The 17,977-nt window shown below is 46.3% G+C and overlaps 1 protein-coding gene across 1 annotated transcript in view; it reads left to right on the top strand.

Moving 5' to 3' along the window:
• ELMOD3 (ELMO domain containing 3) overlaps nucleotides 1–17,977 on the top strand; it is a 28,732-nt gene that overhangs the window by 6,645 nt on the left and 4,110 nt on the right. Inside the window, exons 5-9 of the mRNA XM_065399236.1 lie at nucleotides 3,590–3,681; nucleotides 4,762–4,885; nucleotides 6,484–6,606; nucleotides 14,892–15,022; nucleotides 16,169–16,245. Coding sequence (XP_065255308.1) covers nucleotides 3,590–3,681; nucleotides 4,762–4,885; nucleotides 6,484–6,606; nucleotides 14,892–15,022; nucleotides 16,169–16,245 — 547 coding nt within the window. The remainder of the gene's footprint in view (nucleotides 1–3,589; nucleotides 3,682–4,761; nucleotides 4,886–6,483; nucleotides 6,607–14,891; nucleotides 15,023–16,168; nucleotides 16,246–17,977) is intronic.

Raw genomic sequence — 17,977 nt, 5'->3', positions numbered from 1 at the left:
AGGGAGTTGAGGAACTGTCGGGAATGTAGAATGGGAAACTGAGTCACACATCCACCCAATTTAGGCTTAATCAGTTTTGCCTTTGTTTAATACAATTTCAAATAGAATTGTCGTCACTTAGTGTCTGGACATACATTTATGCCAGATAAGTAAGACAAGACGGAATATAGGTAAATGGGCCCAAGTTACTGCATTCCGGGACACTGAGAAGTCCTCCTTTCCTCCATGATGGTCATCATCTTCCCTGATCTCCTGGTCTGGTCCTGTCTCGTTCCTCAGTTTTTGGTCTGGCGTTTCTTCAGATTTTGTCCCATTTTCACATGTATTTGTATCACATGTATTATCACATTTGTACATGCTCAATTACCTAATTTTCCTCCAATCAGCATTCAACACATTACCCATTGATTTTTACATAACCCGTACATTCAGCATGCACAAGCTTTAATCACCTAATGTCTACATTTTTCCTGCTAACTTTGCAGTTTGAGTCGGGTTGCCCTGGATCCCCCCTGTTTAAGTTTCCCAGAAAAGGGAGGGTTTGTTTATCATAACAGTACCTGTTTGTATCTCTTACTTACATCTTCCAACACAACCCATTACTTATCTTGCCAACAATATCATTTCAAACAAAGAATCAAATTGTATAAAAAAGAAATTGACAAAAAAATACATTTATGCCAGGCAAAGCCTTGGCCAGTGTGTTATCTTATCTATATATTTATTCGCTATCTATAATTTCAGTTTATTAAAAATATAGCCAACAAAGCTTTCAAATCCTATCATTAGCAATTCTTCATTTTTGAAGTTATACATCAGTGTGTGTATATTATCTTTCCCGTAATATTTTAGGAGGGGGGTCTTGGAGAGCACAATAGGATTCTTTCATGTTAACATTTCTTATCTGGTACACAAGTTTGTCAGGGGATTTTTATTTGACTCAAAGTCTAAAGTTTTTCCTGTTACAAATTTTTAGTTGCTCTGGTTTCTAGGCCTGGGGGTTGTTTTTTTCTTCAGTTTATTTTAATGGTACCCTTATTCTAAATCAGTCACCAGCACACGGTTTGGTATCTTAGTGCAGAGGGGGAGATAGTGACTGGTCTGGGGTCCTGATGCCAGTGTTAGCCGTGCGGTAAGGCTGCAGAGCTGGGGAATTGATGTCTTCAGAGGCAGTGAAGCACCACGGAGAGACTAGGGGACTGAGACTGGCCCAGGCAATGGAGTGTCTCATTGGCTGATGCTGACACAAATCAAAGGCCTGGTCTACACTACGACTTTAATTCGGATTTAGCTGCTTTAATTCGAATTAACGCTTGACCCGTCCACACAACGAAGTCATTTAATTCGAATTAAAGAGCCCTTTAATTCGATTTCTGTACTCCTCCTCGACGAGAGGAGTAGCGTCAAAATCGGTATTGTTAATCCGAATTAAGGTTAGTGTGGCCGCAATTCGATGTTATTGGCAATTCAATGTTATTGGCTACCCACAATGCAACGCTCTGGAAATCGATGCTACTACGGTAGCTTGGACGCACACCACCGAATTAATGGTGCCTAGTGTGGCCGAATACATTCAAATTTATAAAATCGGTTTTCTAAATTCGAATTATATAAATTCGGATTAATCCCGTAGTGTAGACATACCCTTATTCTCAAGCCCTACTAGCAGGCCTGCCTCTAGGGCTGTGTCAAAGAAGCATTTGTAAAGCAGCTAGTCAGTGAGGTCTGTCCATCCAGCTTCCTGCCAGGTCTGGCCTGGTGAAGACGCACTGCGGATTGTATTTGCTCTGAAGATCCCAGTGTGGTGTGAAGATGAAGGACCCGATTCTCCTCTTGCTTATACAAGTTTTATGCTAGTGCAACTCCACTGGTTCCTTTGGAGCTGCTCTTGCTTCTCTGGCAGGAGGGGTGCTTGCATATGTGTGCGGGGGCAGCCTGTGTACCAAGTTCCGTGGGTATGGATTGAGGTGGCAGGGGTCTGTGTGTATGCCTGGATTCTGGAGGCGCCTGCATGTGTTTGGATAATCGCTTGCCTGAAGGGGAAAGGCAGGGGTGTGTGTCTGTGTTGGAGAGGGTTTGTGGGAGATGAAAGAGGATGTGACTCTCTGGAGAGTGTGTGGTGTTGTGGGGCCCCGCTTCTCTTGGCCCTGCATTGTGCTAGGTGCTGTACTAACACACACAGTAGGAGAGAGAATTTCTGCCTTGAAGAGCTTTGTGTCTAATTTAAGACCAGACAGAACAAGGGATGCAACCCACTCCTGGCAGGGCAGGGGTCACAGTAGTCACATTGTGTTGTTACGTAGGCGTGGAGTGTGCAAAACTTGATGGTTCAGACTTCAGAGTCACCTTAAGGATTTTGTTTCTCACTATAAATACACCTCTACCCCGATATAACACGACCCGATATAACACAAATTCGGATATAACGTGGTAAAGCAGTGCTCCGGGGCAGCGGAGCTGCGCACTCCGGTGGATCAAAGCAAGTTCGATATAACACGGTTTCACCTATAACGCGGTAAGATTTTTTGGCTCCCGAGGACAGCGTTATATCGAGGTAGAGGTGTACTGCATATAACCATCTACATTCAAAGGATGTTAAGGTTGCAAAGTAAAGGCCTCAAAAGTTAGGAAATGCTAGAATTGAGATTGCCCATGCAACCTTACCTCTGCCACCTTGTGCGTGTGCCTGATGACATAGACTTCAATTACCCGATCACATACTATTTTTGCCATGAGATCTATGCCGCTCTCCTTGCAGTCCTGGCACAGAGGTGGACAGCAGGCATGGCCAGAGTGTGCTGTGTTCTGCCTATGCTCAGCTGGTAGACGGTCTCTTCGGGGCCATTGCCAGGGCTGGGCAAAGATCCAGGGGTACATAATTTTATAACTGGCTGGGCATAGCAGAGAATTGGGCCTGTAGACCTTGAACCAAATCGGTGTGGCTGATGCAGACTCTGCACAGGTGCCTCCATGTAGCCGAAACTTTCCTCAAGGAGAGAGGGGCTGTTTTGGTGACATGCCCAACATCTGAAACACACCCCTCCGAAATGTGATCACCTTCTGCGTAATGTTTCCCAATAGCATTGTCTTGATGATCTTCCAAACTCCGGGCTGTGACCACGGACCAAAGTCCCATGGATATCACAGATGCTCTGAGCGTGCTCCCACTCTCCCCACTCATTCTTCTTATGAACCAACAGGGGAGGGGCCCTGGCAAAGAGAATCTGAAATTGTGACCGTGTCCATCTCTTGTCCAAAGTGGTGTGGGCAAGTTGAATGGGGTGACCAGCGCATCCTACAAGCTGTGTGTCTAATGTTATGCATGCAGGTCTAAGTTTGGACGCAGGTGGAAAAAAATATTGACTGGAGAAGATCTTAACACAAAAGAGAGATTTTGTGGGAAAGTGAGAGGCCTGGCCTGCCACGAGCACAGCATCTCTGTAAGGCCAATAGGCAAAGTTTAGCATCACTGATGGGGGAGGGAAGCTGGTCGGAGTGCAGGGCTTTTTGTGGAGCAGGCTGTGACTCTTTCAGTGTAACGAGACTTGTCGTGAATCCCAGGCAGGGCTGTTTTCTTTCATATTTGCAGGGATCGTGGGGACGTCTGCAGGTCACGTGCCCCTGATTGCCTTCAATGAAGCACTGCAGTATTTCCAGACAGCTGACCTGTCAGAGTGCAGGGTATGTACGAACCACTGGGATTAAACGATGTAGCGTTATGCGTGTTCGTAGCACTGTGCAGACAGGAACTCATTAGTCCCTGCGGTGAGTATTTTACTGAGGCGCAGGGAGGTGAAGTGGCTTGTGCAAGGCCACACAGTGAGGGTGGGCTGGGCTGAGATTAGAACTCAGGGTTTCCTGGCCAGAGGCAGCCTCCCCCATTTTGCCCCTGTTTCCTATTATGCTGTTTTCTGCCCAATCCCAGTCAACCCCCTATCCGCTTCCAGTCTGTCCCTCTCTGGTCCGATCCTTCCCAGCTTATGCCCGCTACTATTTCTGCTCCTTACCAGCCTGCATTCGAGTCAGATTGCTTCCTCCTCTGTGTAGCTTGGGCACTAAGCGGGAGAGCACTGGTAGCACAGGAGGGAGTCGTCTTTCACTCACTTCTGGTGGTTGGTGCCCCAGTGCCTGTAAGCTGGGAGGAGCAATTCCAGGAAGATTGGTGTCCAGCCCCTTCACTTCTGGGCTAGAGCATGCTCAGTGCAACAGAGTGTAGCGGCGACAGTCTTACAAACCTCTTCTGAGCACGTGCAAATGGGGATTTACAAAGGTGTGTAATGCACCTAAATCTTGGTGAATTTTCATAGAGATGACAAAAGGCACCTCTCTGACCCCACGTCTTCCATGCTGCCAAATTTCAAGTCCTTCCCGTGAAGCATAGAGATGCTAGAGCTTCTTAAAGAAACAGTTGTACGAATTTTTTTAATGTTGACTGACCAACCTATTTTTCTTCTAACTTCGTTTTCAGAAGCAGCTGAAATGTTTTTGCTGTAACTTTCCAAAAATTTTCGGTCTCAAGTCAAGACCAGGCATGGGAAATTTAATCTCGAGAGGTTAAAGTTTGGCAAAATCATAGGCAACTGAAAACAGGGTCTTGTAATGGAAAGTGTTAGGCAACCTCAACTCTTGGTGTCACTACCCAATTAATTAACCAATTCCCTTGCAAAACAAGATTTGCTGCCATGTTTTCTCCCAGATGATTCCAAGGGAGACTGCACCACATACCCCGACACCTCTCTTTATGTATCATCCTTTTCTTAGAAAAAGATCCAGCCAACAGTGCAAAGGCGAGGGCTGTCTGCCATGGCTCACTTCTTCTTCGGCCCCCCGCGGCTCCATCAGCAGCTGCAAGGCGAGCGGGATCTGGCCCTGGCGATAGCCCAGTGTGAGTATTCCCGTCTAACGAGGAGAATGAGCTCTGCCCAGCCAGTTTAATCAGCCTACCTCAGGTGATTGTTTTTGATTATATATTCAATGATTGAAGTGTGATCCACCCCTCCCCTCAGCTGGTGTCCTGGAGCGCAGTGCCTTCCCCCACACTCCTGCCTGCATACCTTGGACTGAGGACTTTCAGGAGCCATCTTGTGCCCTCTCTCCCTGTTCCCTACACACCTCACTAGCATCCTCCCTCTCCATCAAACCAGACATTCTGAGTCACTGGGTCACAAATTCTTTCTGCAAAAAGAGGCAGCGTTTGTATTGGGGTCTCTTTGTTGAATAGGATTTGAATATGACCCCTGGAAACACCTGCTTCCTGCTGGGAGATGTCAGGCTTATCAGGTACCAAATCCCCACTAGGGTCCCCAAGATCATTGTTTGCATGAAAATTTGGGGTGGTCTCTGAAGGGGCTTGGCAGGTTTAGAGATCTCTTCTCTTCATAAAAGAATCAGGGAAGTCAGATGTTGTGATCTTTATATGTCTAGCTAGTGTGTGCTAAGAGGAAGGATGGTCCAGTGGTTAGAGTGCTATCCTGGGACTTCCCTGCTCCGCCACAGACTTCCTATGTGGCCTCAGGCGAGTCACTTCATCTCTCTGTGCTCAGTTCCCCATTGTACAATAGGGATAATAGCACTGTCCTACCTCACAGGGCTGTTGTGAGGATGGATCTATTAAAGATCATAACAATTTCAGATACTACGTCTATGAGGGCCAGATAAGTACCATAGATAGAGGGAAATAAATGATCCAAACTTTGACCAAGTTAAATGAACTGTTGTCACAGAAACATAAGCATTGTCTCACTGGGTCAAACCAGTATTCTATTCTATTCTATTCTATTCTATTCGGGTTCTTGTACTGTGCTCCTCACCGTAGTATCTGCGCACCTTCCAGCAGTGCATTAAGCAACTTGACTGATCTGTCCCATGGTATTTGTTCTCTCATCCTCTCCCGGGGGGAAGAATTGTGCATAGTGAAGTGGCTTGTTTTGGTTGGGTTTTTTGTTTTGTTTAAATACACACGTTGCTCTGCATTCATGTTAGAGAGGGCAAAGCCAAAGAAAAGCATCTCGTCCTTGGAGCGGACGGTAGGGAGGATTGGGGTGGTTCCTAGTTTTTTGCAGAGTTCTGGGGCTGGCCCCCGAGTTCTGTTTCCTGCACAGAGGCTCTTTACCCCAACTGGGGAGCTCCATTGTGCAGTCTCTTTTTTTCAGTGTCCAGCACCAGCTGTGTCATAGGAAGCTGCAAAGAACCCCTGCACCAGGCCGTTAACCTACCTACAGGGAAAGACTCTTTCTAACGCTGAGCAGTATGAGGATTGGCTTGTGCTCTAAAACTTGGAGGTTTCCATTCCTTTCAGAACTCCTTGTTTTTTTCCTAACTGGATGTTCCTGCTATCCACTTCAATGTCTAGTTCTTCTGTGAATCCATTTAACCTGCAGGGTTTTTTTTGTTTTTGTTTTTTTTTGCCATGTCTCCACATTGGTGCGTTAGAGAAGAGGGATGTTCAGTGTCACAGAGAGATGATCAGTGTTTTCCGTACAGGTGGCTTGGATAATAATGAGAAAGTGCACATGAGGATCCTGCAGACCATCTACAAGAAACTAACAGGCTCCAGATTTGATTGTCCCCGCTACGGAGCCCACTGGGAAGAGCTGGGCTTTCAAGGTATGGTGAGGCAGTGAGGAGAGGGTAGGCTCTGCAGTACAGAACTTTGAGGGTGGGGTCCCCAGCTATCACTCCGGCCTTGTGGCTGAAGTGACCCAACGCTGACTTAAAGGATTCTGGGTTTGTTACCTCCATCCCCCTGCAGCTGCCCTACACTGTGTGCTTTTCATTGCAGCTGCTGATCTGGCATCTGTCACTGTCTCAGCCAGCTGGACAGTCAGATGCTGATATATCAGTTTCTGTTGCCACCACTGGCATAGCTAGTAATTTCCCAGTGACTGCTGGCCCAGTGAGATGCCACTGGCATCGCTGGTTCACCACGTGTTCCTGGTTGGCCACTGCTGCTTGTTTGTTGGTGATCTCTGAATAATAACCCTTTCCGAGGGTTTGATTTAGTCAGGAGGCACTGGTTGCAACTCCATAGCTAAGGCTGCATATCAGTTTGCATATAAAGCAAGGATTCTACCTCTGTTTTGTGTATTAAAAAAACACAGCACTTCTCTTCAGCTACAGAACGATTTTCTGAGACGTTACAAATAAATCCATTAATGAGAGTTGCACTTTTATTAAAAACTGGATTCTTTAAGAAATGTAGCATGTGTCAGTCTTTTCTTTGTCTGGAATGGGTTTAACAACAGAATAACACTGACTCTTCAAGCTCTCCACGTAGTTAAAGTTAATCAAACTCTTGTGCCTAGCCTGCATTTGAAGAAATTAAGTTGTAATTAAGGAAAATTGTTAATGATTGTTGTATCTAATTGCTATGATTATATGGAATATGGACAGACAAAGGGCTGGTCTATGCTACAAAGTTAGGGTGATGTAAGCCACCTTGCACTGACCTAGTTGTGCATGTGTCTACACTTAAATTTGGTTCCCATCGAGGCGAGCGCCCCATTGTAACACCATCTCCCTGAGCTGTGTTGAGCCCTGGTCAATTAACTGAGGTCGATGTAGTGCAAGTGTAGACACGGCATTACCTATGTCAAACGTAACAGCCCTCTAGCAGCTGTCCAACAATTCTTGACCCTCACTCACTGCTCTGGTCACAATTGTGAACTCAACTGCAGGGGTCATAGAGACCAGAGGGCCGGCTTTCCCAGCACCTTAATTGAAATGCCTTTTCCTGGGGGGAGGGATAGCTCAGGGGTTTGAGCATTGGCCTGCTAAACCCAGGGTTGTGAGTTCAATCCTTGAGGGGGCCATTTAAGGAACTGGGGTAAAAATCTGTCTGGGGATTGGTCCTGCTTTGAGCAGGGGGTTGGACTAGATGACCGCCTGAGGTTCCTTCCAACCCTGATATTCTATGATTCTATTCTGTGATTCTATGAATGTCCATTGTGACGACCACACCTAGCAGCTCTCCATTGTTGTGTGCAACTGCCCAGCCACCCATGCTGGCTACACGCTCCAGATACACATTGGCCTGGAGCAGACAGGAGATATTGGATCTCCTGGGACTGTGGAGAGTAGAGGCTGTGTGGGCACGGCTACAGACCAGCCATAGAAATGGGGAGATCTACGAGCAGATTGCACGGGGGATGCAGGAGAAGGGGTACGACAGGGATCAGCAGTAGTGCCGTATGAAAGTGAAGGAACTGCGGCAGGCATACCAGAAGGGCGGAGAGGCCAACAGTCAATCTAGTGCTGAGCCACAGATCTGCTGCTTTTACAAAGAGCTGCATGCCATACTTGGTGGAGACCCCACCACCACCTCACAGACCACTCTAGGTACCGCTGAGGAGCCCGAGACACAGACCCCTGCCATGAACAGCACAGAAGAGGAGGCGAATGGGAGACATGCAACCAGCAGGGTCCAGCTATGCCACAATCCAGGACCTGTTTGAGACGCCCCCACAGTCCAGTCAGTCCTGGCACTTGAGCACGGGCAACCCAATGCCGGGGAAGGAACCTCGGGTAAGTGTGTAAATGTATTTCACGTTACAATGATGTACTGATAGTGCTCCCAACTTAGCAGGACATCGCTATCAACTTTTTGTTCATTTATTCATACCAGAAGAGGTAGCAGAACAACCAAGAGAGGTCGTTATTGGCTCTTCAGTCCCCTGTGGAGTTAGGCAGTGGGTGCCATGCATAGCAGTTTGTTTCATGTACACAGGGATGGCTGTTGAATCTTCCTGAGAGATCTTGATGAAATTTCCATGGAGGTATCTGCAATCCTCTCCCAAAGGTTTCTAGGACGACAGCCTTTTTTCCTCTGCCATTGGACGCTTTCCCATGCCGATCGGTGATAACTTCAGCAGGCACCATGGCAGTAAACAAGCTAGTGGCGTATGGGCTCAGGCGGCTCTGGGACACCAGCAGCAGCTGTGTTTTCTGTGCCTTCGTTATCCTCAGGAGTGAGACGTCAGCTACAATCACCACCACCTGTAGAAAGTGCTGCCAGTATTCAGCACCAGTGCCCTGTAGTCCTAGTTTCATGCCACTGAGCAGTTCCCTCGCCCCTTGCGGGCCATAGTAACCACAGCTGGTGCTGTGAATGGTGCTGAGCACAAGCACTCCGAAGCAGAAGTGTCAATAAGCAGGTCGGGTTTAAAACTTTAGGGGAGCCAGGGAAAGGAGTTCTGAACCTGAACTTTTGCTTTCCGTTGTGACTATGCTAACAACAGTACCTCTGTGTGCTTTATCTATAGCCACTGCCGTGGCCTTGATGGGTTCCCCCTCCACACCTGCAGGACGCCTGAAGCAGATGAGAAGAAAGAAGAGGACTCAGGATGATATGTTCAGTGAGATCTTGCAAGCCAGTGCTGCATCGGACTGTGAGCAGAGGGCCTGGAGGGTGAATATTGCAGACTGTAAGGAGAGGGAAAGAACAGACAGGAGAGAGGTCCAGGAGTCCCAGCAGGCAAAGGAGAGGGAGATGCACCAGGATATAATGTTGCAGACTCTTGAGGACCTACAGGTTCAACAATAATGGGCTCACCTCCCTATGCAGCCCTTGGAGAATTCCATTTTAGCACGTCCCTACGTCCCCTCCCCCCCCCCCCCAAACATTCCACTGGGCCTCAGGGGTCCCATCCCTACCCTTACCACTTTACACCAACGGACAGTAAGGACAACCACAGCTTCACATACACTGGCCTGTGAGAGCCACAGTTGCTGTATGTGTAGCCCAAATGGACAGGAATGTTCTTTCTCCTTGTTAAGCTCTGTTCTGTTAATTTATTAGGGTTTTAATGTACGTGCTTTTAAATTGCACAGATTTTTTTTGCACTGGTTTTGTTACTCAATAAAATTATATTTTTGGGATAATAATTCATCTTTATTAATTCCCAACATGCGCTGCAGAATGCCTAGCAGTACTGAAAGCACCCATTTACTTTGTACGGTGTGACACAACTCATAGGATCAGTGACAAACACAGTGTAATAATTGTAAATGTACAGCAAGCACCGCAAAATTAATAGGTGCCTCAACAGTGTTCTAGTCATGGATGTACACCTAACAGGCCCCAAAACTGCAGGGCCAGGTAGAGTACAGTCCATCACAATGCATTATTGTGGCTTACTGGCAAAGGGTTTTTTCAAGGCCTTCTTCAGCTGTATAGCTCCACATTGAGCACTTCTAATAGCCCTTGTGTCTGGCTGTTCAAATTCAACAGACAGCTGCTCCACATCCACCTTCCACCCTGGCAGCATCTTTTCTTCCTTTGCCTCACAGATAGTGTGCAGGACACAGCAGGCACCTATCACCACTGGGATATTTTTCTCACCGAGATCCAGTCAGGTGTGTAAACAATGCCAGTGTCCTTTCAACTTGCATTCAGCTGTCATTCTGCACCGGCTGAGCTGGCAGTTGAATCTTATCCTTAGTGCTGCCAAGGTGGCCAGTGTATGGCTTCACGAGCAAGGGGTAGGCTGGGTCCTCCAGGATCACTGGGCATTTCAACATCGCCCATGGTAATCCGCTGGTCATGAAAGAAAGTCCCTGCTTCCAGCTTTCTGAATAGTTCTATGTTCTTAAAGATGCACGCGTCATGCACCTTCCCTGACCAGCCAACATGGATGTCAGTGAAGTGTTTCCAGTGATCAACCAGCGCTTGCATAACCATAGAAAAATAGCCGTTTCTGTTCATATACCCTGTGGCAGGGTGGGCTGATGCCAAAATAGGGATATGCTGCCAGCTTTTGCTGCACGGCAGTTCAGGAACTCAGTTGCCACAAATCCATCCACTACGTCCTGCACGTTGCTGAGAGTCACAGTCCTGTGTAGCAGGAGACAGTTAATGGCCCTGCACGGTTGCATGACAACAGCCCCTCTGTGGATTTTCCAACTGCAGAATGATTTTCCCGCTGACCTGTGGAAATCCGGCATTGCAAGTTTCCACGGTGTTATTGCCACTTGCTTCTCCGCTGTTGGTGCAGCTCTCAGTCTGGTGTCGCTGTGCTGGAGGGCTGGGGTGAGCGTGGCACACAGATCCAGGAGTATGGCCTTTCGCAGCCAAAAGTTCTGCAGTCTTTATTCATTCTATCAAAAAACCTGCATTATGATGCAATCCCACCAATCCGTGCCCGTTTTTTGAGCCCAGAAATGGTACTCCACCATCTACAGCCTCTCTGTGAACGAAAGTAACCACCTTGAACTGGCTTTCGTTATGTCCCACAGCTATCTGTCGTCCATGAAAGCATCATGTTCCCTGCTGATTCAGTTCTTGCGTCTCTGCAAATACCAGAGGATCGTGTACCCTGTGCGTGCAACTCTCACGACAATAACGCAGAGCTGTGCAGGCTCCATGCTTCTGTCAGAGATGGCAGACAGTGAGGAGAGCCACGTGGGTTCATGGGATTTTTAAAAAAGGCATGAAAATGATGGGATATGGATGACATTCTGGGATGAAGAATGTTGCATGCTGGGAAGCTGACCCTTTGCTCCTGGCCACCCCTTGTGACTTGTTTCCGCCCCACCATAAATTACCAAAATTTTCCAAAAGACAGTGCACTGGAAGGTGGTGATTTGCAAACTGAGATATCTACCCATGGTGCATCGACACAAGCACTCCTGGTGAGTGCGCACATCGCTGACACAAGCAGTATACTAACTGCGGCAGCTTTATGCCAGCATAACTTGCGTTGGCCAAAGTTTGTGATGTAGATGTGTCCTAAGGGAAATGACTTGGGCAACTGTTAAGTGACATCAGAACTAACCCACCAATCCTCACATTTCCTCTATAGCTAATTTGCATGTAGCAATTCCATTGGTTGTACGTGCTGAGAGCAAATTAATTCTGACTGTCTTGTATTCAGAGATTAACTCCCTGATATTGGTTTGAGTGGCCAGTTAATTTTCTTTAGTCTTGTCTGCTTTACTGGCACACATGGAGTCCTTTTCATGCTACGAGCCTAAAACGCTCTTGGATGTTGGTGGTGGTTGTTGTTGTTTTGTTTTGTTTTTTTGTTTTTTGAATTTTCAGATTCTTTGGGAGGTATCCATCCTCTGGTCCCTGTGCTTTGCTTTTGGGGATGGGGGTTGAAGTGTGTTTAAGGAGAGAATGGAGACAACTTATTCTGTTGTTCCTTCAGAGCCATAGATGCCTATTCAATACTGTAAACACATTTGCTTGCTAGTTTGTGCTATAAAGTGACACCAGGGAAACTGCCATGGGGTTTTCGTTTTAAGGAGAAGATGCCACGAATTCCTTTGCTGCCTTGTACTGTGTAGATGCTGCTGTTTGGCACAGGTTGTAGCAGATACAGCGTGCCCTAAATGAGCTTGTGTCTTGTGCTCCTGCAATAAAAAATGCTTTTGTTTTTATACTTAAACTCCTTGCAGGCTGTGTGTCCTCGGTTACATAACAATAATAATAGCATGCTCTCGTATAGCGTTTTTCATCTAGAGATCTCCAGGCACTTTACAAAGACGGTCATCTTTAGCCTCATTTTACAGATGGGGAAACTGAGGCAGAGAGCGGTGCAGTGACTTGCCCATGGTCACCTTGCAGGCCACTTTCAGAATTGAGACTAGAACCCACGTCTCCTGAGTTTGTCCAGTACTCTATCCACTAGGCAGTACTGCTTCTGTTCTCTATTTTCCATTACCTGAAAGTGGGTGAACGAATGGGGGGAGAATGGGACAGGATGGGACTAAGCAACATTGCATCTCTAGCATGGTGGTAGCGTAAGGAGGGTGGGTGACAGGCAGGGAAGACCATGACAGATGGTCCTTTTCTGTGGCTGGGAAGGAGGATGGAAAGCGGTGGATAGGAGAGAGGTAGAGCATAGATGACGAGAAACAGGGATCGATGCTTCTGCTTCTTCTATAGTTATATCTTCCCATTTGCATATGCTAATCATAGTTCCCAGGAGAAAGTTTTCCTCAAACTTCTTGAAACCTTGTCCTCCCATGTCGCATGTTTGTTGGTTGATGGAGTTACTTCGACTTGACTGTCAGCAGCAGATCCTACCTTAATGTCGACGACATCTAAGAGACAGTACAGTCAGTGTTTTCCCCCCCGTCTGTGAGGCTTGGCAGCTTTCACTAGTCACAGTGACACACAGGGGTCATTAGCACGGCAGCTCGAGGTGGAATTTCCTGTGGGGGTAGACGTGTGCATGCGAGCGTTGATCGTGCTAACATGCTACAAATGACAGTTTAGTGGCAGTGCGGGCAGTGAGACGGGCTAGCTGCTCACGTACATACCTAGGATCTCAGACAGGATTGTACTCAGGGTGGCTAGCCTGTCTCGTTGCATGCGCCGTTGTGGTTATGCTGCTATTTTTAGTGTGCGAGCTCGATCAGCACTAGCGTGCACATGTCTACCCAAGCTGGAAATTCACCTCCAGCACCAGTCCCTTCTGTGTCATGTTTGAAGTGCTACGTGACCATCATCGTCTCCTTTTTTCCAGCGCCCGGGTTGGGTAGGCCGATGTTATGAGCTGCCTTCGCCCGTGTCTGTTTTGAGCCTTTTGGGGCACAACTATCTTCTTGGATGTCCACGACTCTCTCTCCATGCAGTCTTCCATAGAGAACAATTTTAGGCAGCTGGGACAGGGTCATTCTAGCAAGATGGCCCAATCATTGGAGTTGGGACCTTTTGATGATTGTAGTCACTTTTTCAGGCTTCTACAGATGTAATTATATCGTAGTCTACCCATCCTTGCCATGCCTAGGTTATGGCCCAAGCACGTCATCTCCAATGTTTGCAGCTTTTGCTCCAGACACTTTGTCGATACCTACATTTCACCACCATAAAGTAACATGCAACTCTCATTGTACCCACATTAATCTGACTTTAGCTGTCGTGGATGCTGAGTTAAGGTTCCAAACGTTTTATTCAGGCATGCAAACGTTCTGCAGTTTACTAAAACAGTCCTCTGAATTTGTAAACTCATGAGCTTTTGCTTGAAGAATTCAGTGGGTTCTTTTGTAAAAATGATCTCCAGTTATCCAGAGTCTTCCAGGCTTGATAGGATGGAGAAGAGCTGAATTCTATAATCTAAAAAATAAGCATTAAAAAACAAACAAACAAACCCGTAGCAACCTGCCTACCAAACAACAAAATGCAATCACCTCATTAGTCATCATAAAAACACAAATCAAATAAAGCACCAACCCCTTTTTTTCCCCATTTGGTCTCCAAATGGCTCGCTACTCCCTCCTTTTAATGGTCATAGGCACGTCCCAGAATCCTTTGCTAGCTGGTGTGGCAACTCTTCTAAAGCATCAAGTGGCTAAAAAGCATTCTGGTGTGTGCTTGTGCCTGAGCCCACCGGAGGGGAAAGTTGGTCTGCAAATGGTGGATCCACAGAGGAGAGAGGAAAAAGTAAGAAAGGGAGGGAGGTTGTGACCCCTCTACTGCCTGGCTCCATGGAGCAGTGTGGGGAGCCTGCCCTGGCATCCAGTTAACTTCTCCTGGATGTGAAAACTAGAGAGCAAGAGCAGCTGCAGGCAGGTCCTGGCAGACAAGGGAGACAATATATTGGATGCCCAGTTGCAGCAAAATGGTGAATTCCATGGTGGAAATGCAGAATTCAGTGGCTGATTGGGGGAAAATGCCAATTCCACGAGATGAATGGGGCAGTTCACACCACTTAGAGCCATTGTCTCAGGCTGACTGCAAATTCAGGCAGGTATCACTGCATCATTTAATACCTGGTTGATATTTTTGAGGTTTTCTCAGCAACCATAAGGACTGGCAATGGAAAGGGTTTGTCAGAATGTATATCGTGCTCCAAAGCAGGCACGTAATAAGACAGGGAGAGCATATACTGAGTGATTCAGGACAGGAACATGCACGGCTTACCTGGCTGTATGTTTTTATATTAAAGGTCTGGATCCTGGGACAGACCTGCGTGGGACTGGATTGCTCGGGTTAATGCAAATTCTGTATTTTGTAATGGACTCTCGGACATTACCCCTCGCTCGAGACGTTTTCAAGCTGTCCCAGCATGAATCACAGGCATGTCCTTCCCTCTTTAACTCTGACTCTGGATTGGTATTTATTTATTATTATTAAACTTCAGGGAAAGGTAAGTGTGGAATCCTGCTTTTTGATTGGCTGTTAGGAAAACTCTTTCACGTCCCAGATTCTCTGCTTCATTCAGTTTCTGATCTATGGTGCTGTCTTTCCACAGCCCTGATAGACGTTGGCTACTTTGCACCTTGAATAAATCTGACATTGCCAATTCCACAGCCTCCCTTTAGCCAAACTTTAGTCTCATTAGTCAAACAATTCTCACTTATAAAATGTTCCCCATGGTGCGTGTTAATTTTATTCACTTGTTTTACACCCAACATTGCTTATTCTGTTTTGGTGAGGGAGAAGATGTTTAAATCAAAGACAGGCCCAAATCATATGCCAGAACCAAACCCCAGCTATGGTTGGTCATAGGCTCTTCAATCAAGCAGACAAAGCTATAACCTGATCCAATGGCTGGAAGTTGAAGCTAGTCACATTCAGACTGGAAATAAGGCGCTAATTTTTAACAGGGAGGATAATTAACCATTGGAGCAATTTACCAAGGGCCATGGTGGATTCTCCATCAGTGCAATTTTTAAATCAGGATTGAATATTTTCCTAAAAGATCTGCTCTAGGAATTATTTGGGGGGAATTCAATGGCCTACGTTATACAGGAGGTTGGACTAGAAGACCACAATGGTCCCTTCTGGCCTAGGAATCTATTAATCCAGATCCAGACTTTATATCTTCATAATGGGAATGGGTGGAACCAAACCCTCAGATTAAAATGTGGGTTCAATAACTGGAGCCAAACTGAGGGTCAGGGCTGATTGGGTTTGGCCCAATGGAAAGAGAGGTTTGAGCTGCAAACTCTGACCCGAGTCTGTATTCATATTTATTGATATCACCAGAGTGTGAAGGAGCCCCAGTCATGGATCAGGGTCCCACTGTAGTAGATGCCGTACAAACCGAACAAAAAGATTGCCCCTGCCCCAAAGAATTTACAATATCCAGGGTTTAGATCTGGACCCATCTCTAACTAGAACAGAGACCTAAGGATGGGCATTGTCCAAGTGCTGGAGGGAAGAGGGGCCTTATCCGGGAGAACTGGTGGAATCGCTGATTTCATTCTGTTTCTTTTCCAGAATTTCCCTTTCTGTGTCATGTCTATAAATATCACTCGCATCGTGATCCAGGCCCTGAGGGAAGAACATCTTTCTCGGTGAGTTCACAGCCCAGTGTGGCCCTAGAGCCCTGTGTGTAGACCCCAGGCTGCATTACTAAAGGCTCATCTACACTACATGTACCACCATGCCAGGAGACCCAATTACCACTTGGTTTTGATGTGCTGCTTTGTAGTGCAGGTGGGCCTGAAATGTGAGCACAGGTAGAGAGGAAGGAGTTGTACCCCAGTAAAGCAGGCAGGGACTTTCTACTTAGCTGTGCATCTAGTAAAGGGATTATATGTCTAAGGGTATGTGCTGAAGGATTGGCTATGTCTCTGTCTCAGACAGGTTGCTAGCATAGGGCTGTATATGTATTTAGCACTCTAATACGTAAATGAGTGTGTGTTCTGGTATCTGATGTGGCTTGATACTGAAAAGAATTGGGGCACTGCAGGACAGGGGTTATATCCAGGCTCTGGATAGTTAGTTGTCTAGGTTAGTCAAGTCCAGAGCGGACTGCAGGGAACTTCAGTGGGACTTAACCGAGTTGGGTGTGTGGGCAGCATGAGGGCAGATGATTTGCAATGTTAACAAATGCAAAGAAATATTTGACCCTGGAGGTAGGGATAAAATCAGAAAGGCTAAGCCACAGAATGAGTCACCTAGCAAGGGACATAGGAGTCGATAAGAAGAGGTTTTATAAATACTTTAGGAGCAAGAGAAAGATGAAGGAAAGTGTAGGTCCTCTACTTAGCAAGGAAGGAGAGCTAATAATGGACACCACCAGGAAGGCTGAGCTGTTCAATGCCTATTTTGCTTCAGTTTTCACTGAAAAGGTTAATTGTTGACCAGATACTTAACACAATTAATACTAACCACATGGGGGAAGGAACACAAGCCACACAATAGGGAAAGAATGGATTAGAGAATATTTAGATAAATTAGATGTGTTCTAGTCAGCTGGGCCCATTGAAATTCACCCTGAGGTATATAAGGAACTAGCTGGAGCAATCTCAGAACCATTAGCAATGATCTTGGAGAACATTTGGAGAATGGGTGAGGTCCCAGAGGACTGGAGAAGAGCAAACAGTACCTATCTTTAAAAAGGGGAACAAAGAGAAATTACAGACCAGTCAGCCTAACTTCTCTGGAACAAATAATGAAACAATCAGTTATGCACCTCGAGGATTATAGGGTTATAAGGGATAGCCAGCGTGGAGTTGTCAAGAACAAATAATGCCAAACCAACCTTATTTCCTTCTTTGACAGAGTTACAGGCCTAGTGGATAGGGAGGAAGCAATAGATGTGTGATGTATCTTGATTTTAGTAAGGCTTTTGACACAGTCCTACATGACACTCTCATAAACAAACTAGGGAAATGTGATCTAAATGAAATTACTATATGGTGGGGGCAAAACTGGTTGAAAAACTGTACTCCGAGTAGTTATCAAGGGTTCACAATCAAACTGGGAGGATGCGTGTACTGGAGTCCTGCATAGTTCAATCCTGGGTCTGATATTATTCAACATTTTCATTAATGACTTAGATAATGGAACAGAGAAATTCTTTTAAAATTTGCAGATGCCATCAAGCTGGGAGGGGTTACATGTACTTTGGAGGACAGGAGTAGAGTACAGAATGACCTTAATAAATTGGGGAATTGGTCTGAAAGCAACAAGATGAAATTCAATAAAGACAAGTGGAAAGTACTGCACTTACGAAGGAAAAAAATCAAATGTACAGCTATAAAATGGGGACTAATTGGCTAGGTGGTGAGTACTGCAGAA

This window comes from Emys orbicularis, chromosome 2 (genome assembly GCF_028017835.1).
Source record: "Emys orbicularis isolate rEmyOrb1 chromosome 2, rEmyOrb1.hap1, whole genome shotgun sequence".
NCBI classification, from domain to species: Eukaryota; Metazoa; Chordata; order Testudines; family Emydidae; genus Emys; species Emys orbicularis.
The sequence above is the reverse complement of the archived record's forward strand: the minus strand, read 5'-3'. Positions and strand labels throughout refer to the sequence as shown.